This window comes from Panthera uncia, chromosome A2 (genome assembly GCF_023721935.1).
Source record: "Panthera uncia isolate 11264 chromosome A2, Puncia_PCG_1.0, whole genome shotgun sequence".
NCBI lineage: Eukaryota > Metazoa > Chordata > Mammalia > Carnivora > Felidae > Panthera > Panthera uncia.
In genome coordinates, this window is record NC_064816.1 from 56645133 (window position 1) to 56668937 (window position 23805).

General features: G+C 48.5%; 1 protein-coding gene across 4 annotated transcripts in view; it reads right to left on the minus strand.

The window, feature by feature from the left end:
- CHCHD6 (coiled-coil-helix-coiled-coil-helix domain containing 6) overlaps nt 1-23805 on the minus strand; it is a 249476-nt gene that overhangs the window by 215504 nt on the left and 10167 nt on the right. For all 4 annotated transcript variants that reach the window (XM_049641126.1, XM_049641128.1, XM_049641127.1 and 1 more), the window contains exons 2-4: nt 13761-13890; nt 9983-10055; nt 7356-7500 (exon numbers count right to left, since the gene is read on the minus strand). In XM_049641126.1, the coding sequence (XP_049497083.1) occupies nt 7356-7500; nt 9983-10055; nt 13761-13890 (348 nt within the window). The remainder of the gene's footprint in view (nt 1-7355; nt 7501-9982; nt 10056-13760; nt 13891-23805) is intronic.

Sequence of the window (23805 nt, forward strand, 5' to 3'; positions counted from 1 at the left end):
ATGATGTCCAGCATCAATAAAAAATTACAAGGCACATAAAGCTGTAGGAAAATGGGACCCATTATCAAGAGAGGAAATAATCAACTGAACCAAACCCAGAGATAACCCAGATGTCAGAATTACCAGAAACTTTAGACAATTATGATAAATGCATTTAGAGGATCCACAGGAAACGGTGGACAACGTGTAGATGATGGGGAATTTCAATAGAGAAATGGAAACTCTAAAAAAATGCCAAATGTAAAAAGAATCAGAAGTTAAAGTAAAAGTGCATGAGTCTTCCCAAAGAGCCCACCGCACCGTCTCCAGAAAAGTCCTCATTTCACCAATCGGAAGACTGAAACTATCAGGTACCGCCGTGTTATGAAACTTTTCACAGGAACAGTAACCAGTGAGGAACCAGGATCAGCATCAGCACCACTGCCCCCCAGCTGCCTGCGGCATCTGATGACTCAGACAGACTCAAAAAATTACAATCTTTGGAGCTGCACTGTCGAGCCCAGGGGTCAGCAAACTACAGCTCACCAGACAAATCCAACCGATCACCTCTTTTGGCGTGGCCTCTGAGCTAAGAATGTTTTGTGGTTTTTGGTTTTTTCACATTTTTTAGAGCCGTAAAAACAACAATGACAAAAGAATATGTGACAGAGGCCATATGTGGCCTGCAAAAATCTAAAATATTTACTCTTTGGCTCTTTACAGAGAAAGTGTGTCAATCCCTGATCTAATCTAGAAAAAAACAGACCGCAAGATTTAGGGAAGCAAAGAAAGGGGCTGTGGATGACATGCCCATTTTTTTTTTTCTCTTCAGATGATGGCTTTTACCAACCATCTAGGTGCTGACAAACAGATCTCCATGGGAATTCAGGATCTCTATCCGTAGCTCAAATTGGAGGAAGTGTCAGGACAAGGCCACCAGAGTCCCGAGCCACAAAGTTCTAAAACAAACAGCCATGCCAAGTCGCTGCCCCCAGGCGTCAGGCCTCCTCAGCTGCATTATCAGCTAGAGTGCGGCCTGACCCCGGGCCTGAGTCACCAGCTCACCCTCGGCCTTTGTCCACACAAGTTAAACCCAAAGTCTGTAAGTCTCTGGTTAGGAGTCACGTAAACTAGTCGACTCCAAGAGATCGTGACACTGAAAGGCTGCTAGGTTTTGTGAGCATCTGTTTTATTGTTTGAAAAGGAGAGACCTGTGAGCTGCTATCCGGGTACCTGCTTCCACCTATTTGCAGGGGGCACTGCCCCGCACCCCCTCATCCACTTGAGCTCTGCCATTCCCTAACCATCCTTGTGCCTCTAAAATTCGCTGAGCACTACTGAGGAGACCAAAATGATCTTGCCACAGCCCCTATCCTCAAGGAGCTTGTAAGCTGAGGAACAAGACTGACGAAGATGTAGGAGGGGGAACTAGGAAGAAGGGGTGTAGCTATAATGAAACCAAAATAAATGGTCCACCTCACTCAGGAGTTCAGAAACCTGCAACTCAAAAACTTCCAAATCTGACATTTTCCTCAAATCCTGGCTACAGACTTCAGAGACCTACGTGGCAGCTTCTTAGAGAGTCTGAACAATAAAAAGATCAACCCCCCCCCCCACCCACTGCCGCCGCAAACTGGAAAGCCGAGCAGGACAGCCATTCTTGGGCAAGTTCTCAGGTGAGGGGCCACATCCACGCAGAGAAGCACTCACAGCTTCTGTCCAGAAGAAGAAGGATTTGGTCCCAACTTCTTCATCCGCTATTTCAGGCCTTTCCCCATATCCACCGTCCAGTGGAAGAAAAATTCTCTCCTTGTGCATCTCTTTTGAGGAGTAAGAAAACCCTCTCCGGAAGGTCACCATCAGACTTGCAGAATTGCATCCCAGACGCACACCTGCCTGCCACACCCTACTCACAGTGGCCAGGCGGCATGTCCCCACCCACCCCCGGCTTCCACTCTAGCTGCGCCCTTCATGAGCAACACTTTTTCTCAGCCTTCCCCACCAGGAGAGCCTCTCCTGAGTCTTCAAGAACCAGCCCATGGGTGACCTCCCCACAGAAGACTTTCTTGACCCGCCAGGAAGAGGCCGTTGTCACTGCCTCTTTCCTCCTCTAGTGTCCCCCTGTCCCTTTGGTCGGACACCATAACGCTGTCCAGTCACTTCCGAGAATACTTACATCCCCTAATGAACAGAGCTTCTCAAGATCAGAAGCTGTTTCTCATTTATTTCCATTTATCAAGAAATGAACCCAGGGCCTAACATAATAGGCACACAGAGAATATAGATAGAAAATAATGAAAGAATCACTCACCAAAAGAGAAATGAAATGAAATGAAAGTTTTTGCTTCCTGTTAGGTATACTGCAAGCCCATACCTAATAATGTGTCAGGAATCCAACAGGCAAGGTCATAAATCTCATTCTCCCCTACAGTAAAGCTCTGCCCATCAGGAGACTCAGCCCAAGAAACTACTCTGTTCTGATTTCTCTCTAGAACATTTGGGACTCCAAACATCCTCCCCCAATTCAAAGGAAAGCATACATCACTAACAGGGGCTCCGATGACCCCCCAGGGCCTTCACCCCAATGATATCTGGGACCCTACCAGTCTTCAAGTGACAGAAAACACGTACAAATATATTCCAAAACAGCCCCCTACTGCTCAATAGGAAATGGGAACACTTCTGTCATCAGAAGTAGGTTATAAAAATTATTATCTTTCCTCATCATTAGTTTTATGAACTTTTCCTAATAATGAGCTGAATTATTCCCTCATGCAGAAGATTAAAAAATCAATATTGTAAAAGTCAGAGGCAAAAGAGAGGGCAGGAGAGCACATTAAATGTCAAACTGAACTCAGCACACTCGAAAGAAAGTCCTCCAGACAAGGCTACAGGTTCAAGGGTGCAGGGCTTGAGGACACTAGGCAGAGAGAGAAGGCACCAAGGAGAAAGAAGTAGGAGGCCAGCTCATATAGCCGGAGACCATATCACACCCGCCTCCGGGTCCAACCTGGCCCCGAGGCTGGGAGGATGTGCTGTGATCCAAACACTAGAACCTTAAGTGCTCTGACCACCAGACTCCTTCAATCCGCACATGTGGAAGACTTGGATGAGGAAAAGAAAATTCTCTATGCTTCTGTTCAGGTTCTTCTTTCTCCTTTTATTTAAATATTCTAAAGCACAAGCCCAGTTTTGAAATTATCTCCACTCGAGGAGCCTGGGTGACTCAGTCAGTTAAGTGTCCGACTCTTGATTTCAGCTCAGGTCATGATCTCGCGGTTTGTGAGCTCGAGCCCCACATCAGGCTCCACGGTGCCAGTGTGGAGCCTGCTTGGGATTCTCTCTCTCTCTGCCTCTCTCTCTCTGTCCCTCCCCCTACCCCACTCACACACGTGCTCGCTCTCTCTCTCTCTCTCTTTCTCAGAATAAATAAACTTTTTTTTTAAAAAAAAAAGGAATTATCTGGGGTGACTGGGTGGCTGTCAGTTAAGTGTCCGACTTCGGCTCAGGTCATGATCTCACCGTCCGTGAGTTCGAGCCCCGCGTCGGGCTCTTTGCTGACAGCACAGAGCCTGGAGCCTGTTTCAGATTCTGTGTCTCCCTCTCTCTCTGACCCTCCCCCGTTCATGCTCTGTCTCTGTCTCAAAAATAAATAAGTGTTTAAAAAAAAATTTTTTTTAAGGAATTATCTCCACTAAAAGTCCCTGCCAACCACAACAACCCAAATGGAAGTGATGGCTGTGGCATCGCTCAGCATCAAGGTGAGTGCCTCACGCCCCTGCTGACATACAAAACAGGGCCCGGTCCTAACTTCCTTTCTCCTCTGTTCGCATTGAGCACTGACTGGTTGAAGCCTTCAAAACCACATTCGTGTGTCCCCTTGCATCTGCTACAGCACCAATCAACGGAAACCAACTCCAGCTAACTCAAGCAAAGGAGAGCTGACCGCAGGTAATCGGCAGGTGATTCCATCCTAAAGAAGGCAGGAGAGCCAGACAGAAACGAGTGGGCGTCGTGGAGGTACGGGAGACAGCAAGACAGCCTCGCTAGATGAAGGTCTTCACGAGCAACCCTCGGCTACAGTGAGCAATCCTACCCCGACCTCCGCACTCACTCAAAACAAAAAGGCCTCAGAAAAAGGGTTCAACTGGCTGCCCTTGGGCCCTGGCTATCCCGAGGCCAGGGGAGAAAGGAGATCTAGCTTCCATCAAGGAAGCTGGGCACTGGAATTGCAATCCCACCGAGATAACACACAACAGGAGATGGGTAAATCCCAAAAGAAAACAGGGCACTAACTGCATGGACAGATGGATGCTGGACAGCCAAAAAATGGAACACCCACAAAAGTAGTGAACCAACATTTTCAAAACGAAGGAAGTCACTTGCTTTGCTCTTCCTTAAGAACTCAGGTTCAGAAGAGCATTATCCATCCAGAAACTGGGGGGCGTAGAATGCATCTTATTTGAAAGTTTTCCTTTATTAAAAAAGAAAACCCACACACCTGTGGTGAAGGTCATTTAAACCTCTTCCCGCTTGTAAAGGTTCTCCTCCAAGGACAGTCTCAAGGAGGCGGGGACCCAGCCTTCTCCTTTACAGGAGAAAGAAGGGAAGTTGTGAATTCCCTTTCATCATAATTAACACATTCCAGGTGAGAATGAAGAGACACCACATGTGTAGGCTGCAATTTTCCATGCTAGGTGACTGTCCCACGTGGCCAACTTGGTTTGCTCATGCCATGTTGATTAACCCTTCATCTCCAGAACGAGGGTCCTTTCAACTTGGCTGTCAGCACCCTGCCGAGGGGTGACAACCTGCCTGCCCCTCAGAGACTCACTGCAAGATTCTCTAAAACCATGTCCTCACCCCAGTTTCTCTCTGCAGCAACTGATTCTTCACCAGGAAGCCACAGGGTTCTAAAGACACAAGTCAGATCACGTCATCGTCATCCTGATGAACTCCAGGGACTCCTCCGTGGTTTCAGAGCGATGGCGAGCTATTCTGTGGGTCAAGTTTGCGAGGTGGCTTCACGCCTCACTCACCTCTCTCATTGTGTCCCATCACCTCCTCCACACCCGTCTCCCCCCAGATGCTCCCTCAGCCTGGGGGCCCCATATCGCTCAAGGCTGAGTCAAAGTCATGTCTGCTACCAGCAGGTGCACCCCTGCCTTTGCATTCCCAAGCACATCAACCTTACCTCCATTTCACGCTTACTGTCACCAAGTTGCCCTTTTTCTAAGTTTTTGGTTTAAATCTGTCTTCCCCACTAGACTGAAAATTTCCTAAGAGCAAGGACCCTACATTGTTCATATTTCCCAGAGGGCCTAGCTCAACCAGAATTCCTTCTGTACCTGCCGCAGCTTTCCATGTCTCTGCAGAGGCCTTCCTCCCCACCACAACCCAGGGCACAGTCCCGCGTGGTCTCATTGCGTCCCCAACTTCCTTCTGTGGAGTCCAGGGTACATCAGGCAACCCACCTGAGACAGGTGCTCGCCTCACAGCCCATGGCCTCTGAGGCAGACGATATTAGATGCTGCTACAGCCACTCCTCCGTCCCCTCTCCCCACCCTCCTTGCTGTGATTTCATGATTTAGAATAAGAACTAAATATTTAATCTTTATCTACTGTTACTGGCACAGAGCTCCTAAAACGCTTGGAATTTCCAAAGTGATGAGAGAGAGAAAGGTGTCTTTTTTTACATTAACGAGAGGACTTTTACATTGGACCTAAGGATGAGGACTGCTTATCAGTGGAGCCAACCAAATGACCAGAGGGTTGGAACTTTCAGCCGTACCCCTGAGCCCCTGGGAGGGGAGGGGAGCCGGAGGTTGAGTTCCATCACCAATGGCCAACAATTTACTCAATCACACCTAGGTAATAAAGCCTCCCCCCAGTTTCACCCCGAAACAACTGGGTTTAAAGCGCTTCTAGATTGGTGAACATGCAGTGGTTCTGGGGGAGTGGTGCACTGGCACAGGACACGGAAGGAAGGTCAACATCCTCTCCCTAAACACCTGGTCCTATGGACCTCTCTCATATGGCTGTTCCTGAGCTAAATCCTTTTATAATCCTTTTAGGAAGTTAAATGTTTCCCTGAGTTCCGTGAGCCACTCTAGCAAATCGGTCAAACAAGGGGGTCATGGGAACCTCTAATTAACAACCAGTCAGCCAGAGGCACAGGTGGTAACCTGGACTTTGACTGGTGTCTGAAGTGGGGGAAGGGGGCAGTCTTGTGCACTGAGCCCTTACCCTCTGGAGCCTGAGGACGGAGTTTAACTGTAGGACACCCAGCTGGTGTCAGAGAATTTCTTGGACATGCGGGGGTTTTCCCACATGGAAACGGAACTGGAAGAATTATTACCGTCAGCCCTGATTCTATCTGGATACCCACCCACTGCCCCATGTGACTAGAAAGGAGCCCTCGCTTCAATCAGTGGAGCCCCCCCGTTCCTCTGCAGAGGACTGGGTTAGCCATGGGCGCCTGATGCAATTCAGGCCAATGTGATGTCAGAGGCTTTCTGCTGGGGGCTTCCAGGAAAGTCTTCTCTTCTTCTGAGGGTGGCCCCATCTGCAGAAGACCTGGTAGGGAGCAGGGCAGCTATCTTTGAACTGTGGGGGTGTCTGGCCGGAGAGTGCACTGGCACACTGAGGCCGGCAGAGTGGAAGGAGGGCGGGGCTCCATGATGATGCCAGTGAGCCCCTGAATTAGTCAACCCTGGGACATTTCGAGACTTTTGGCATTGTGAAATAAAGCCTTCACTCACGGCAGTAAGAATCCTAACAGTCTCCAATCACTTAAATGTATTAATAACAGTAACGGCAATAATGGGGCGCTCTTATAATCTGCCAGGCACATGCTAAATCCTGGACGGTTATCAACTTCCCTAATCCCTTGGGCAATCCTGTGTGTGTGCAAACGTCACAATCCTCCACCAAGGCTCACAGACACTGGAGGACGGGCCCAAGCTAGTAAGAAAGGAGCTGGGATTCGTACCCAGGCTGCCTACCTTGAAAACTGTGTTCTCCGTCTCATTATCGCATGCCCCCAAGCCCCTAGTCCTCTCCCTTCATACTCTCCTGGCACACATACCCATTACGACTATGAAGTTTCAGAGTGGGACCAGACTGCTGAGCGATCCAGCCCTCACCATATAAACCTGAGCATCCCCGAGACTGAAAATACAGGCCAGAGGCAGCAAAGCAAGTCAGTGGCAGAGCCAGGGCTAGAAGAACTCAAGCCCCTGATCCCCAAAAAGATACCCTTTCTACAGAGATGAAGCCAGGCCCCAGGACCTCATACAGATCAGGCTCCAGGACCTAACCTCCGCCTCCCAGAGCCGCCAGAGCACAAAAGGCCAGCTCAGAAGACCTGCACTCACCAACTGGGTTGACTTCCGCTTGTCCTGGTCAACGCTGCCCTCCCCCCGCTGCATGGGCGCACTCCTGGGCTTGGTGGCTGCCTCTCGTTCCCTCGTCACCACCTGGAACAACTCGTCCTGGACCTTGGCCTGCTCCTGTTTATACCTGTGCCGGAAGAGAGATGCAGATGGCGTGACCGGCAGAAGGTAGAAAAGAAAAGGTCTGCGTCCTCACACAGCTGGCAGGGGCCAGGGGATCTCTGAGGCCAGCGGGAGAGGATCAGGAATCTGTGACGGTCCCCAAGGCAAGGGGATGCAGTGATACTTTCTCAGCCAGGACGGATTAGGAAAAGAAGGAGACGTGACCTCCAGGTGAGGAATCAGCCAGCCACGTGCCAAACCAGAGAATCTCAGGGCACGGGTTCAGATCCCTGGCTAGCCACTCCTACACAGTGGGCAGGCGGGGTGGGAAGCCCCACTTTCTTCTGCTTCCACTTGAAAGCTTGAACAGTTTAGATGACAGCAGTGTTTTGTTTGGAACATTGAACTCTCCCGTCCTGAATGTAATCCTACCCTTTGACCTATTTCTGGGCATTCTGCCCAGTAAAATAATCCTAAAGACAGAAAAAAGTTATTAGCACCAAGATGCTCTTACAAGAATTATTTACTATAGCGTAGAAAAATGCAAACAACTTAAGTGTCCAGTATCAAGGTCAAGTTAAAGAATATATGGTACAATGGTATACTATATCATCATTAGACCAATATACACTTAGATTTGTCAATAGGCTGAATCTAAAAAGTGAGAAACAATAAACAATACTTTTAGAAATAAAATTGTTGGGGCACCTAGGTGGCTCAGCAGATTAGGCGTCCAACTCTTGGTTTCAGCTCAGGTCAGGATCTCACGGTTCCTGGGATCAAGCCCCACATTGGGTTCTGTGCTGATAGCAAGGAGCCTGCTGGGGAAATTCTCTCTCCCTCTTTCTCTGCCCCTCCCCTGGCACGTGTACATACATGCTCTTCTCTTTCTCTCTCTCTCTCTCTCTCTCTCTCAAAAATAAATGCATAAACTTAAAAAAATCAAAATGTTTACAAAGCAGGTGTAACAAATGGAAAACAATTATAAAGCTATGTAAAAAAACAACATAAAATTATATATAACTTTATTAAAAAAAAACTATAAAAATATATATAACTTGAAAAAATAATCCTAAACTAGAGGAAAGAAGACATTTGAAAGAAACACTTCAAAATATTAAGAGGGGTTATTCTGAGATGATGAATCTATGGGTGATTTTTTCCATTTTATGTACTTCCCGAATCTTTCATTAGCATGTGTTAGGTGAACATTTTTTAAATATTTAAAAGTACAAAAAATAAACAAAAAGGTTCAGGTTAGTTATTCTTGGAGAGGCCTCTTAGGATCAGAGAGGGAAAATTCTTAGAATGTGGGTTTCAATCCATGACTATGGAACAGACCCAGCTCAGGTGACCTCACTGAGATCGAGCCACCCGACTATGGCTGACACTGGGCCCCCCAAGCTACCTCACTGGGTCCTCTGCTACAAAGGCCAATGTCCTAAAGGGTGTAGAGGAAGTCAATCAATAACAACCAGTTAACGTTCACTGAGAACTCCCTGGTGTTGGGCTTCAGCGCTTTATTAACATATTTAATCCTGACAATACCCCAGTCAAAGAGATCCTCCAGTTACGGCCTTCGCCAAGGCCTAGAGAAATGCAGTGATCTTCCCAGGTCACTAGTGCAGCACACAATCAGGATGCAGACCTGCACTCTGAGGGCTTCTGTGCCTTAGCCACTATTTTAGCCTCAGGGGAGGGCACGAAGGGCCCGGTTCAGAGGTGTAACCAGCTCTCCGTGGTTGTGGCCTATGTGGATGGAAAGTCACCAACAGCCTGGAGCGGTCCATCTAGGCAACTAGTAAGAATTGTGTGGGCTCTTTTTCTTTCTTCTTCTTACCTCTAAAAATATGCCAGCATGCATACACAGGCACAGAGGGTCCACCCACTCAGCTACTTAGTCCTAGTTCCCCCCCACCCCCACCCCTCCACCCCGACTATACTTCAAGTTGTCATGGCGGGGTACTGGGAAAAGTTTTCAATTAGCACCTCAGATAAACCTCATTGGCTACGATACTGCCACTGTGCAAAGCTAATCCTAACTTTTTATTTTTATTTATATATATATATATATATTTCTTTTTTTTTTTTTTTTTGAGAGAGAGAGAGAGAAAACATGAGCAGGGGAGGGGCAGAGAGAGGGAAGGACAGAGGATCTGAAGCAGGCTCTGTGGTAAGAGCAGAGAGCCCAATGTGCGGCTCGAACCCACAAACCATGAGATCATGACCCAAGCTGAGGTCGGACGCTCGCCAACTGAGCCAACCAGGCACGCCGCTAGTCCTAGCTTTTTAAAGTGTATTTTTAAGAACGTCAGCAATCAACACTCCCAGGCTACCTTTGGTGTTTCTTCACCTTAAACTAGGCCCAGCGCCCCCTGTCCAGTAGGGTTCTCGTGCAGTGTAGGTAAGATAAGCGCTCAGACCTTTGGGCAAGGGGAAGATACCCCGAGAGGAGAGAACGCTCCATCAGAGCGCAGGGCCAGGGATGAATGGACACCTGGGCTTACCTCTTGAGGAAATCCTCCTCCACCCCCGAGGGCTGACGGCCACCACCATACTCAGACCTGGGCGGTTTGGAGTCTGCGAAGGGATGAGAAGAAAAGGCCAGTCAGCAGCTCCTCAGGATCAACGAAGGCATGGCAGTCACCTGGGAGAGGGCTCAGGAGGGCACTGCCCTGGATGGATACGCCTTACAGACACAGAACACACCCTTGACCCAGCCAGCCTGGAGAGGCACAGCCCGAAGGCCATCTGCTCCCTCGTTCTTACCAGGACTGCTCACTGCCTGGGGCGAGCAGCAGGCACAGCCACTTGAGTGCCGTGTTCCCAACCCATCACTCCTCATTCTGCAATTACCTCGAATCTAGGTCATCTCCCAAACGCCGGCCCAGAAAGGCTGAGGGAACCCTCTCCTCTGCCTCATGCAGAAAGACCAGCCACCTGCATCCTTTTGAGGGGAGTAGTGGGGCAGCTCCTTCAGTGTTTCCCTTAGTAGCCCATTCTACAGATCTCTAGTCTTAAGAGTGGCAAACACCTCCACATAAATAACATTTTATCTATCACTCCACCTGCATCACCTCTAATATTGTTAGAGGGGAGCTACCTCTTGACAGCCATGACCTTGGCAATTTCCAAGAAACCCAATCCACTCCACAGTCGCCACCACTTGGTGACACTGAAGGTTTTGTCACCCTTCCCTCTCCCCACTGCCTTCACCCTTCCCAAACCATCTTTCTGCCAAAGCTCAACACTTTCTGTGGCCTTGGCCACATGTCCCTCCCCTCCAACACAGGTTTCTAAAGCAGCAGAGTCTCAGACTGCACAAGAAAACTGCGAAAGAACCAGGCTTTGGGAGAGAATCCGTGAGGACTTGCTATCCCTCTGCAAAGACCTGTTAAAGCATGCTGAATTCGGAGGCTCCAGCACTCAACCCTTCGGGGAGGCACTTCCAAAAGTAATCACCCTATGCTTCACGCTTGCAGACCACCGCTCACAGAAGGATGGGCATGGCTGTGCTCCGGCCAGTGCGGAGGGCACACCCAAGTGCCTTGTGGTAACATGCCAGGCTCTCAAATGGGAGTAAAAATTAGTAAACTGTTACCCGGTTTTTCCTTTGACATAAGGCTCCCTGTTCTTATTTGTTTACTTACAGCAGCTTTTATTGACATGTAACTGATCATAATTACTTTTGCTTTCCATACAGTTTTCTCTTGTCATAACTACAAAAATAACATATCTACCTGTGGCAGAGAATGCGACACTGACCCACACTCCCACCTTCCACGCAGGCGCCTGTCCACTTCCCTGCCCCCTTGGTGGCACTATTTTACGTGTGTCTTTCACTATTAGCCAAGCGGAGAATCTCATCACATGTTTATGATGATTTGTGCACATTTTCTACTAAGTTGTCACAGATCTTTAAGAACTCTCAATATTAGGACTATTACTACTCTGTCGTGTGACAATTCTCTAGTTTATCATTCATTCTTCATTTATTTTTTCTAAGTTGCCTAATTTCTTATAGTTACACTTCCCACTTTTTGTCTCAACTCAGGGTTTCTTCACTTGACGAAGTGCTTAGAAAATCTACTTATTGTACTTGTATGTACTATTATTGTACTCTTATGGTTTCGATTCGTACATTTAAATCTTTTATTTCCTCTGACATTTATTCTGAGGTATGGTGTGACATAAGGATTTAATTTTAACTTCTTTCTCTAATCTTGTTCCATCGCTAAAATAAAAGCAAACACTGATTTTAAAAGTAAAAATATCTTAAAATTAGTCAACTTCAAGACAGCCCATTTATGCTGACTATTCTTCAGCACTCAGAAACTCAAACTCACAATCGTTTAAACAGTAAAATACTTTGTTACAACTAAAACCAAATGACAAATGAACCAACACTCTTGCTCCCTGAACTGCTAAAACCTACCAAAGACTAAAACCAAGACCTCTTTTAGCTTCCGAAGTCGAAACTGACGTGTGCATGATACATTTTGGCATTCTTGGCTTCTTTCATCACTTTTTCCCTCTCCCCAGTTAATTCAGTTTATGAAAGTGTACTGGGTGGGGCGCCTGGGTGGCTCAGTCGGTGAAGAGTCCAACTTCCGCTCAGGTCATGATCTCATGGTTCATCAGCGCGAGCCCTGCGTCAGGCTCTGTGCTGACAGCTCAGAGCCTGGAGCCTGCTTCTGATTCTGTGTCTCCCTCTCTCTCCGCCCCTCCCCCACTCATGCTCTGTTTCTCAAAAGTAAATAAATGTTAAAAAAAAAAATTTTTTAAGTGTACTGAGTTACAGCCCTCTTCAACCCCCTCTCTCACCAGCTGCTGTAGGTATCGGGGGAGCCACCCTTTTTGTTAAAGTAAAAGAGCGTCATGTGAGGGTTTCAGGAATCTCACTCACCCCTTCACTGATACTCAAAAAGATCTCAGGGCAAGTTCAGGAAGCCCTGAAGCAGACAATACAGGGAAGAGCTGGTAGAAGGCCTGGCCAGAGTCCCTGGCTGCAAGTATGCAGGCAGAGCTCTCTGGCCACTGCACAGAGGTCTGTGACCTGGCCCCTGAACACCGCCCTGACAGCTCCCCTTTCCTCGCACTTTGTACTCCAGAGATAGCAAATCGCTTCGAGGGCCCCACACAGGCCAGGCTGTACCACACCTCTGGGCCTCTATTTATGCAGAGGCGAATACCTGAACCACTGCTCTATCTTTCAAAATCCAGTTTAAACATCATCTCCCCTTGAAGCCCCTCCCTAAAATAATGAGGCACTCCTCTGTGCTACCCTGGCCACAGGCATGCTTCTAGGACATCACGATACATGTACCCTACAGGGTTACACATCCAGCCCCCTCACTAGAGCCGTGAGCCGTAAGGGAGGCATCCCCGTGTACTCATCGCTGTGCGCCAGCACCGGGCACACGCGCCCTGATCCCCGGCCAGCAGTCAGCAAACGCTGAGTGGACAGGATACAGCTCCTGCCTTCTCCAATGTTACAACCTCATACGGAAGACTGGCAGAAAAGACAAGTTGCAGGCGATACCTAAGACCCAGCTTCTCATAAACAAGTGTTTATGGGACAGAGCAGCCGCGGCCCCAAGGACTTTCCTTGGGGGTAATATCTTAGTATTTCTGCACCTTATATCCTTTCTGAAATTGTCGCATTCCGTTGTTTGCTGAAAGTCATTCAGAGAAAAGCACAAATGTCCTCATCTGTTATGGGCCCCAGAGAAGAGGGATAAATGAGCTCCGGCCAGCGTAGGCGTGGGAAGAGAAACTCCTGAAATGGGTAGGCTGGCGGGCCCTTCCAGGAGGCCACAGTGACCCATCCCAGCAGCCGGGCCAAGGACCACCTCACGTGAGGGCTTGCTTCGAGACGCTGAGGCCAATGCCCAAATCATGGCCTCAGTTCCTCCACGCTGCCCCGATCCCCATAAATCCCTGTCATTCTTTGAACCACGCCAAACAGTAACGGCAAAGCTTCTCTCGGGTCCTCAACAGCGACTTCTTACCTGCATTGCCGAACCAAGCCCTTCGGCCTCATTTGTCACTCACTGAGAAACTGGAACAGTGAGGCAAGCCGGTCTGGCCCCAGGCACACGTGCTCTGAGCAAAGGTGCTGTCATGCGCAGAAAGCCACACTCTCCCGAAAAGCAGTTACCAGAAACGTCACCCAGAGACAAACGGGAGCCACACTGGCTGTCAAATCTGTTCTGACAGGAAGGCTACTTGCCACCGCTTCCCCACCCCACCCCCCTCCCCCAGAGTCCCTGCAACCATCCATACCTTTCTCGGGGCCTTTGGAGGAGCCACCCGTAGAAGGCGTAGAAGGCGGAGGGGCAGGAGGCGGAGCTGGCTCCCCAGCTTTGCAAGGCTGGTTGGGATCCTTCATGCGGTTAACCACATTCTCGGACAGCTGGGGGAAGAGGTGAGGATGGGAAGAGAGGGACAGGGAAAAAGTTTCATCATAAAAACCTCTGGAAATGCAGACTGCCCTTCATCCATGCCCCTGAGCGCACCACTTCCTCCAGACCAACTTCAATAACATAATCCTCCTCAAAACCTCTCAAGGTGGCCCAACGCCTCGCAGGTTGGTGCCAAAGCCCCGTGTGGGCCGCCCAGCGCACGTCCTCTGCCGGCTTTCCAGCTTTGTTTCCTGCTGCTCCCTGCACACACCCTGCATGCCACGGGGCCACCTTCCTCACCTCCTCCGCATTCATTGCGCGGCTCCTCTGCCCAGAACCACCAGCAGCGGTCCATCCCCAGTACGTCTCCACCTGTCCAAAACTTCCCCTTCCTTTGAGGGCATCTCAGTGTCCCTCCTCCATGGGACCTTGCCTGACAGCACCCAAGATAAGCATCCATTGTCCCCTTCCGTTTTACTCCCATCGCAACACGTATGCTCTTAGGGAAGCACCGCAGGCCCTACCTGCCTCATCCAAAAGATGTGCAAACACCTGGAGGGCCGGGGCGACCTCCCACCCCCCCCCCCGCCCCCATGTACCCCCGGCACCACACATAGAGCAGACATCGCAACCCGGCTGGACCCCTTCCACCACGGCTCCCGCTAAATGAAGACTGGATAACCGACGCTTTCATTCATTTCAGAGGAAGTGAAATAGGCGTGAGGGTGTCATAAAACAGTTTACTGAAATGAAACAGCAAGCTAGGGATAAATCCAGAATAAAAACCCTTTAGAGTTCACTTCAGTAAATATTTATTAAGTACCTAATATGTGTAAGGCATCATAAAGCACAGTTGAGGGAAAAACGTTAAAGACGACTTTAAGACAAAAGCCATAATCAGCAACTCCACTTCTAGGTATCCAGCCGAGAAAACTGCTCCCACATGTACAGGGCAGAAATGGAATAGAAAAAAACAAAACAAAACAAAACAAAAAAAGGCAAAAACATAAATATGCAACAATACGGAACTAGTTAAGGAAATGATGGTGTACATCTTCTACGAAGTATTATGGAGCCATTAAGAAAGAATGAGGTAGGGGCACCTGCGTGGCTCAGTCAGTTAAGTGACCGACTTCAGCTCAGGTTATGATCTCATGTCTCGTAGGTTCAAGCCCTGCATCGGGCTCTGTGCTGACAGCTCAGATTCTGTGTCTCCCTCTCTCTGCCCCTCCCTTACACTCTCTCTCTCTCTCAAAAATAAATAAACATTAAAAAGAAAGAAAAGAAAGAAAGAAAGAAAGAAAGAAAGAAAGAAAGAGAAAGAAGGAAAGAAAGAAAGAGAAAGAAACAAAGAAACAAACAAAGAAACAAAGAAAGAAAGAAAGAGGTAGGTGTGCCTGGGTAAATCAGTTGGATAAGCATCTGACTCGATCTCGGTTCAGGTCATGATCTCATAGTTCGTGAGATGGAGCCCCGCGTCAGGCTCTGCACTAACAGTGCAGAGCCTGCTTAGGATTCTCTTTCTCCCTCTCCTTCTGCCCCTCCCCTGCTCGCTTGCTCTCTCTCTCTCTCTCGCAAATAAACTTTTAAAAAAAAGAAAGAATGAGGTAAAACGTACAACTAACATGGAAGGGTTTAGGGGATAATGCTCCTGATTTTTTAAAGTCATAGAACCCTTTGTATAGCTCAATTTTTTTTTATCATTTTAGAGAGAGAAAGAAAGAATACATACACACAAATGCATGTATCTACTCAGAGGTAAACATCAATGAGGCTACACAGGAAACACAATGGGTACATCCTGCAAGTGGGCTCAGGGGCAGCTGGGGCAGGACATTCACTTTGGGCACTTGTGTGTTTTAAATTGTTTACCATGAACATTTGTTAGCAACAAAAGATTATAATAGTAATAACGGAGTCCCTCTAGTGTTTCAAATAAATACAAATTAAATAATTAACGGTATGGGGCAAGAGAAGACCAAGCGTATACAGCAGTGGAAGAAACTGAGAATCCAGAAATAAAGCTGTATATCTAAGTTCAACTGATTGACAAGGTGCCAAGACAATCTAATGGGGAAAGAACCCCCATTTGTCTCTTCAACAAATGGTGTAGGCAGAGCTGGATTTCGATATGTATGTGAAAGAAGGAAGTTGAACACCTACCTCACACCGTATATAAAAATTAACTCAAAATGGACTGGAGACCTAAATGTAGGAGATAAAACAACATACAGGTAAATAAAAGGAAATATAAGGGGAAGTCTTTATGACCTTGGCTTTGGCAGTGAGTTTAAAGATATGACACCAAAAGCACAAGCAACCAAAGCAAATGAAGTTGTTTTGGACTTCCATCAAAATTTAAAAGTTTTATGTACCAAAGACCCAATAAAGCAAGTGACAAGGCAACCTACAAAATGGGAGAAAATATTTGCAAATCATACATGTGACAAAGTCTACGTATCTAGAATAAGAGAAGAACTCCCACAACTCAGTAATACAAAGAAAAATAACCCAATTTTTAAAACGAGCAAAAAGATATCTGAATAGATATTTCTCCAAGGATATATGAATGGCCAATAAGCAAATGAAAAGATGCTCATATCATTAGTCATTAGAGACATGCAAATTCAAACCACAATGAAATACCACTTCATACCCACTAGGAAGGCTATAATCAAAAACTCAGAGGGGTGCCTGGCTCAGTCGGTTAAATGTCCAACTTTGGCTCAGGTCATGATCTTGCAGTTCATGGGTTCGAGCCCCACGATGGGCTCTGTGCCGACAGCTCAGGGCCTGGAGCCTGCTTCAGATTCTGTGTCTCCCTCTCTCTCTGACCCTCCCCCACTCCTACTCTGTCTCTCTCAAAAATAAATAAACATTAAAAAAATTTTTTAAGTCAGATAACAAGTATTGCCAAAGATATGGAGACATCAGAACCCTCGTACACTGCTCATGGCAATATAAAGTTCTACAGCCACTGTGGAAAACAGTCTGGAAGTTCCTCAAAAGGTTAAACAGAGAATTAGTATATGATCCAGCAGTTCCGTTCCTAGGCATCTACTCAGGAGAAGTGAAAATATATATCCCCACAAAAATTTGTACATGAACATTCTTGTCAGCATTATCCATAAGAACCAAGAAGTGGAAAGAACCCAAATGTGCTTCAACTGATGAATGGAAAAGTAAAATGTAGTCCATCCATCAAGGGAACATTATTTGGCCGTAAAAAGGAATGAAATACTGATACTCACTACAAAATGCATGAAACCTGAAACCATTACACTAAGGGAAATAAGCCAGACATACAAAGCAACATATTGCATAATTCCACTTCTTTGAAATGTTTAGAATAGGCAAATTTCTAAAGATAAAAAGTAGATTAGTGGTTGCCTTCAGCTTGAAGGAACAGGACAAGTGAGGACTGATAGCTAGAAGGTAAGAGATGGGGGAGGGGCTGATTAAAATGTTCTAAAAACTATTATGATAGTTACACATACCTATGAAAATTCTAAAAACCACTGAAGTGTGCACTTTAAATGGGTGAGTTGTTGGGGTGCCTGGGTGGCTCAGTCAGTTAAGAGTCCGACTTCAGCTCAGGTCATGATCTCGCGGTTCATGAGTTTGAGACCCACGTCAGGCTCTGTGCTAATAGCTTGGAGCCTGGAGCCTGCTTTGGATTCTGTGTCTCCCTCTCTATCTGCCCCTCCTCTGCTCGCTCTCTCTGTCTCTGTCTCTGTCTCTGAAAAATAAATAAACATTAAAAAAAGTTTTTTAATGGATGAGTTGTATGGTATGTGAATTGTATCTCAATAAAGCTGTTATAAAGAAAAAGAGAGAACCAAAGACAAAAATGAGCAGTCTAGACAGGATGTCACTCAGCAAAAGCAGGTTATCCCAGGGAAGGTGTACCTGTGCTGGTTCCTGAGGGGTGGAAGCAGGATTTGACAGGACAGAAGCTACCGTGTATTGGGGGGCAGGGGGTACCTCACACGGTGCAGGGTGCGGTGCGGAGAGAAGAGGCACAGACAGAGACCAGTGTGCCTACAGCAGTAAGCTCATTGTGGAAGGTGTGGGCTATAAAGAGGACTTGGATGAGGCTGGTACTGAGAGGAGCTTCGAAGTCAGACAGAGGGGCTCCAACAATCGCAGGGCGTGGCTGAAAGTTTGGGGGCCAGGAAGGAACACAGGCTGTGTTTTTAGAAGATGAATTGCAAGTGCTATAGGGAGCCCTTGGGAGCGTGGAGCGGGCCCTTGGTCGTGAAGTGACAAGGGCCTGTGGCACCAGCAGCAGCGGCGGCGGCGGCGGCGGCGGCGGCGGCGGCGGCAGCGGCATGGAATGAAAGGCTTTGCCTGGCGCTGCCTTGGGAAGAACAGAGGAGAGCGCAGAGTTAAGAAGAAGGAGTTCTGATCTGTAGTTAGTGGGAAAACTTGAGAATACCAGAAACAAGGAAATCAAGAATAGGGTATTTTGAAAGAGCAGCAAATGAGCTGGGATGTGGATACAAAATCCCAGACGAGAAAACGGAAAGAGCCCTTAGGATCTTTTGGCTCACTTCGTTACGGCCACGGCGATGAAGGCCTGAGATAAGTCAACACACTGGAAGGCGAAGGGGCAGTTCTCCAGCGCAGCCTGCCCATTTCTTGCGCAAAGCAGCTGCACAGAGGGCCAAGGTGGGACACCAGGTGGGGTGTGAGGCGACAGCAGAGCTGAGGTGCAGTGTTCTTCCAGGAGGTGGGGACACGGAGCTGGTTCTCAACAGCGAACACAGGCTGCACGGAAAGGTTTGGGTGGTGCGCTGGAACCAGCTCGTGAGAGCTGAGTTTTAAATTTCCAGGGATTTTGCAAGCTGGTTGACTTCATGACAGGAGCTTGAAACTGGCCACGACTGGGGAGTCTGTCCACCACAGAAACTGGCAAATACTACATAGCAGAGTCCTTTCTTGGGTAGAGATCTGATGGAACTTTTACCAGCACACCACGGGGCATCGCTCCCCTCACCCCTCCTTCTGCAAGCGGACCCTGCGAGAGGCCCCAGTCCTCTGAGGGACAGGGCGTGCGAGAGCACTGAGTGGTCCTAGAATCTACACGGGTGTGGGTGAGGCATTAATGGCATGCGTGATGCTCATGAAAGAGGCAGCCACAGCAGGTAAGGCCCCAATCCTTGCTGTGGAAGAGGGTCACATGACCAGCAAGAGCATGCCCTGCACACACACAGAAGACCACAGTAGAGCAGCCACGTGGGGACCAGAGGAAGCAGCCTGGCCGAGGGCACCGTAACTACAGTCCAGTTTCCTTCCTCAAGTATCTGCTTATGAAGCACTCACTGCGTGATAGCAGTGTTCTGGAAGCCGTGGGTGAGAAGAAACAGCAATGAAACAGCAGTCAAAGAGACATGGCCCCTGATTCGTGGAGCTTACATTCTCATGGGAAGTGAGACAATAAAGAAGTAAACAGACAATTTCACATATCCTATTTCATCCAAACTAAGACTCCATCAACTGTAAATCACACTGCTTTTCAAATAACCTCAAGAAAGACAAAAAAAAGACACTAAGGAAATGAACATTCCACCTATTACAGGACACCCTATCCCACAGATGTTAAAAACCTGTGTCTTAAAGATCAGCAAAGCACGTCAGGAGACAAGTGCTAGGAATGAATAAAATACAGAATCACAGTGATGGGGGCATGGGGGGCAGCACAGGAAGCCACAGGCACAGGCGATGGCCCCTCAGAGGCGAAAACAATAATGTTAAAACTCCCGCCCCAAATGAGGAGGCCTGACCACATGTACATGTTGAGATCCTGGAGAAAACGATCTGGTGCCAAGCAGAGACGCGAGTAAGTGCAAAGCCTCTGACAAGAACAGAGCCTGGCATGTCCAAGTGCCTAACAGAAGGCCAGCGTGTGAGGAGAATGGGACCAGATGACCAGGCCAAGGCGGCAGGGAAAGGCAAGACCACAAGCCCCGGCAGAGCGACGTGAGAAGCCCAAATGTGACTCAAGGACCAAGGAAGCTATGGTGGGGTTCTACACAGGTGACTCACGGGCTCCGATTTCTTCATCCCAGCCTGGGGGGCATCCACTGAACCACACTACTTGGTGAGTAAGGGGTTAAGGAAAACATTGGCAAGCTTCTTGTTGGCAGTAGGAGATTTGTAATATTTTTTAATGTTGCTACAAAATACAGCAAGTAATATTTTAATCAACAAATATACATATACACACAGTAGTCATGCGAGAATAAACACCATCTGGGCAAGGCTCCCTGTACCAACAGAACCAGAATGGGGGCCTCTGGAGCCAGACGGGTCTGGGAGCTCTGGTGCCAGAGGCCCACTGGTCACTGTGCCATCTGAGGGGGCCAGACAGGGTCCTGTGTGGTCAGGAGACAGAGGGCCACGTCCAGAGCAGTGCAGGGACACAGGAGTGCTACCTGCGCTCTGCTTTGTGGCCTGGACCTGCCCAGTTCTTTGGCTTCTCTGAGCATCACATCTCTCACCCACAAAACGGGGGTCCCTTGAGCCTGGACTGACTGTGATACAGCTCAGGAGTTAAGGGCTTCGTAGTCAGGCAGGCCTGCATTTGAATCCCATCTAAGCTGCTTACTCACGGCGTGACCTTGGGTAGGGGACTTCTTACCTCTAAATCAGTTTCTTCATCTGTGAGATGGAAATAATTAGTGGTACAGACTGCGGGGCTGTTGTGCAGATTAAATGAAGCAATCTACACCAAGCAGTTGGCACAGAGTAAACAAACAATATCAGCTATTATGGGAAACTGCAAAGCAGTACACAAATATTAATTACCACCCATACGAGGCACTTACTGAGTGTGCAAAAATGCATGAGCTAATCGATAACAGTAACAATGGTTAACATCTGCCGCGTACTACAAACTGAGTGTTCTGTGTTCCACGTGCAACTTTGTGACCTTGACCAGGTTTCTTCCCTCCTCTTCCATCATCTGTACAAAAGTCGGGAAGATTCTTTTTAAAGCACCCTCCAGCGCACAACTGGTGGCTCCAATCTGGACCTGGCCTCAGCCTAGAGTGACACAGGGGCTCAGGGGAGGGGACCCGTGCTGCCTCCAAAGGGGCACATTTGCCTGATGCCTGCCCGAGTCTCCGGGGACAACCGAGAGCCCGAGAAGGCACGCATGCATGGACACCTCACCACTTCTGTCCTAACACACGGGGCCAGGCACCCAGACCACACTGCCCAACCATCACCACTCCCTGATGGCAACCAAAACACGTCCCTCACCCAAAAGCGCTGAATTTCTAGGCCGGTTCCCAAAGAGGGGGCAGGAGGCTTCTTTCTCAAACCACACAGGTCTGTGAGTAAGTCAGGTGGCCACCTCACAGCTAAAAGGCCAGGGAGAAGGGTGCTGCTTTACCAAAGACATGTAGGTACTGCCCATTTCTGATGGAAGAACAGCGACCCACGAGACCTAACACACGTGACCACCTGCTTGCCATTGCTCCCACCAGAAGACAAGTTCCATGGGAGCAGGGAGTCTGCTGTACTGCCCTCGCTGTATCTCCCGCGCCCAGAAAGTGCCCGACTCAACTATTTGTTAAACAAGGGAACTAAAGAAATATTTATTAAAGGCCCAGGTCCACAACACCAAGCTACTCTGATGGAGTATATCAAGAGATAACAGCTGAGAACTTTGTACACAAAGAGCTGACGGTCAGACAGGGTGGGTAAGGCGCACTGGCACAGAGAACACAAGGTGCCGGCTATCAGTGAGAGGCCTGAGCCAGCACGCCCAGGAGCTCTCCCAAAGGAGCCTAAGCGTCAGCTGGAAGAGAGAGCGCCTGAGACGGGCCTGAAAAGTAAAAAGAGGACGTGGAGAAGGGTGGAGGGGTCAAGAGGTGTTCCAGAGAGGAAGGGTACAAGGAAGGCACAGCGGGAGAAGTCCAAGGTTCGGCCTCACCGAGCACAGGTCCATGAAGAAAGCAAGACGTGGAGGGCTGGTGGGCTCCCCGCCACCGGGAGGGCCTTGAACGACAAGAGGAGAATGGAATTTATTCTGCTGTCAACTGGGAGCCGCTGACACTTTCCAAGCAGGGCCTCAGTCGCAATCTTCTCTTCACACAGAATACCCTGGCAAATCTGCAAGAAGGGCAGAGGTCACAGAGGGCCAAAGGCAGGGTCGCTGCTACAACAGTGCACGTCCGGAGTAGGAGGGCTGGGAAGTGTACCTCTGCAGGAGCTGGGGAAGATGTGGTGGCAAAAGACTCCACGCAAGCGAAATAACTGGAGACCTGGCATCTGAATGCGTGCACAGGGCAAGTGAAAAAAGCAATTTACAAAGTGGTATAGGCAGTATGTTCTCATTTGTGCTATAAAAAGGGAAAGAGCGGGCTTGTCTATGGAGGCTTGGGAAAAGCCTGAAAGGATGCAGGAGAAACTATGAACAGTTGGCATTTAAAAATAAGACGCATCTTGCAAGAAGCCTTAAAGGAAAAACGAGGGAAAGATGACAGCAAGGCCCAGACCCGGCTCGCTGGAGAGGAGGCACCATCGCTGGGCCGAGAACTGCTCTGCAAGTGTGTGGTGCTCTAAATCCATTCGGGCAGCTCTGTTCCCAGGCAAGTAAACCGACTACACAGGACACTGGGAGAGGTTGCATGTAAAGAAAGATATTAGGGACTCCCTGGCATCAGAGTGCCACGGGGCTGACCAGAGAGAAAGCGTAACGCCTCCACACTCCAGAAGGGGGCAACAAAGCTCACAGTTGGGGCAGAGGAACTTCCGACCTAGGACAGGGGGTCCTATTCCAAGATAATGAGAAAAACAGCCTACCTAATTAATATTCACTGAGCGAGCTCCACAGGCCAGGCCCCAAGCTAAGTGCATTCCCATTTTACAGAAGAAGACACTGGAGTCAGGGAGGTGAAACAACTCACCCAAGATCGCAGAAAGTCTTAAGTGCTAAGTGCTCAGGCCAGGACTTGGATCCGAACCCTGGCCACCTGCACAAGGGAAAGCAGTAACTGAGAGCCACTGTGGGGTGGCAAGTAACCATGTGCACAGAATGGCCAATTCAAGAAAAATAAAAATAATTTGCAGGTCACATTTCCCCCATTGATGATGCTTTATGGAGCCCCTGGATAGGGGGTGGGAGGGAGAGCTTGTATGTACTCATAAAACACACAGCCTACTTAAATTAGGAGAATGTCAATATGAAAAATTAGCACTTTGTTAGGCTTAACGTGTTACTCATCCAGACACATCTAGAAGTAGCAATGCGGAGGCAGCTTCCTAAGCATTATTCTTTGCATTAGCAAATGCTCTGATGTTCAAATGAGTTCACGGCACCGGCTCATTTATGAGAAGAGGCGGCATCCTGCTCACGGAAGAATGGACAAGGTGTGGTGCAGAGAAGTGGCTTGCCCGAGTTCTCTGGTGACTCAGCAGCCACTAGGCCTGCACAGCCACAGTCGAGGCCGCTCGCTGCAACATTTTCTTAGGATGCGCTGGGTGCCAGGAGATAAACTGGGGCTCACTGCTCTCTCCAAGCTGGGCCTAGGGCTTCTCCAGTCAGGCTGAGTACCTGGGGAAGTTTCCAGAAGAATGAGCTCACAGGTAGTCGGGTCTGTCCGTGGCTCCTGATGCCCAGACTCCCCAAGCCCCTTGAAGGCACTGCCCGATCTTGTGGTTCTAAAAAGATTTGTCTCCTTGCCTAAGGCTGTTGCCTTGGAGATTCTGTTCACTAGTCTTTCAGTTTTCTATGAGCTGAAATTAGATCCACCGGCTGCTCACCACAGATTTAAATCCCAGAATGTCAGAACAAGAAGAGCCCTTGGAGACCTCCTCCACTGAGCGTGGCAAACACAAATGCCCACAGGTGTGAGGCAAGTGACAGAATTAGTAGAATGGGCCTAGTAGGAAAAGAACACAGTGCAAGGACAACA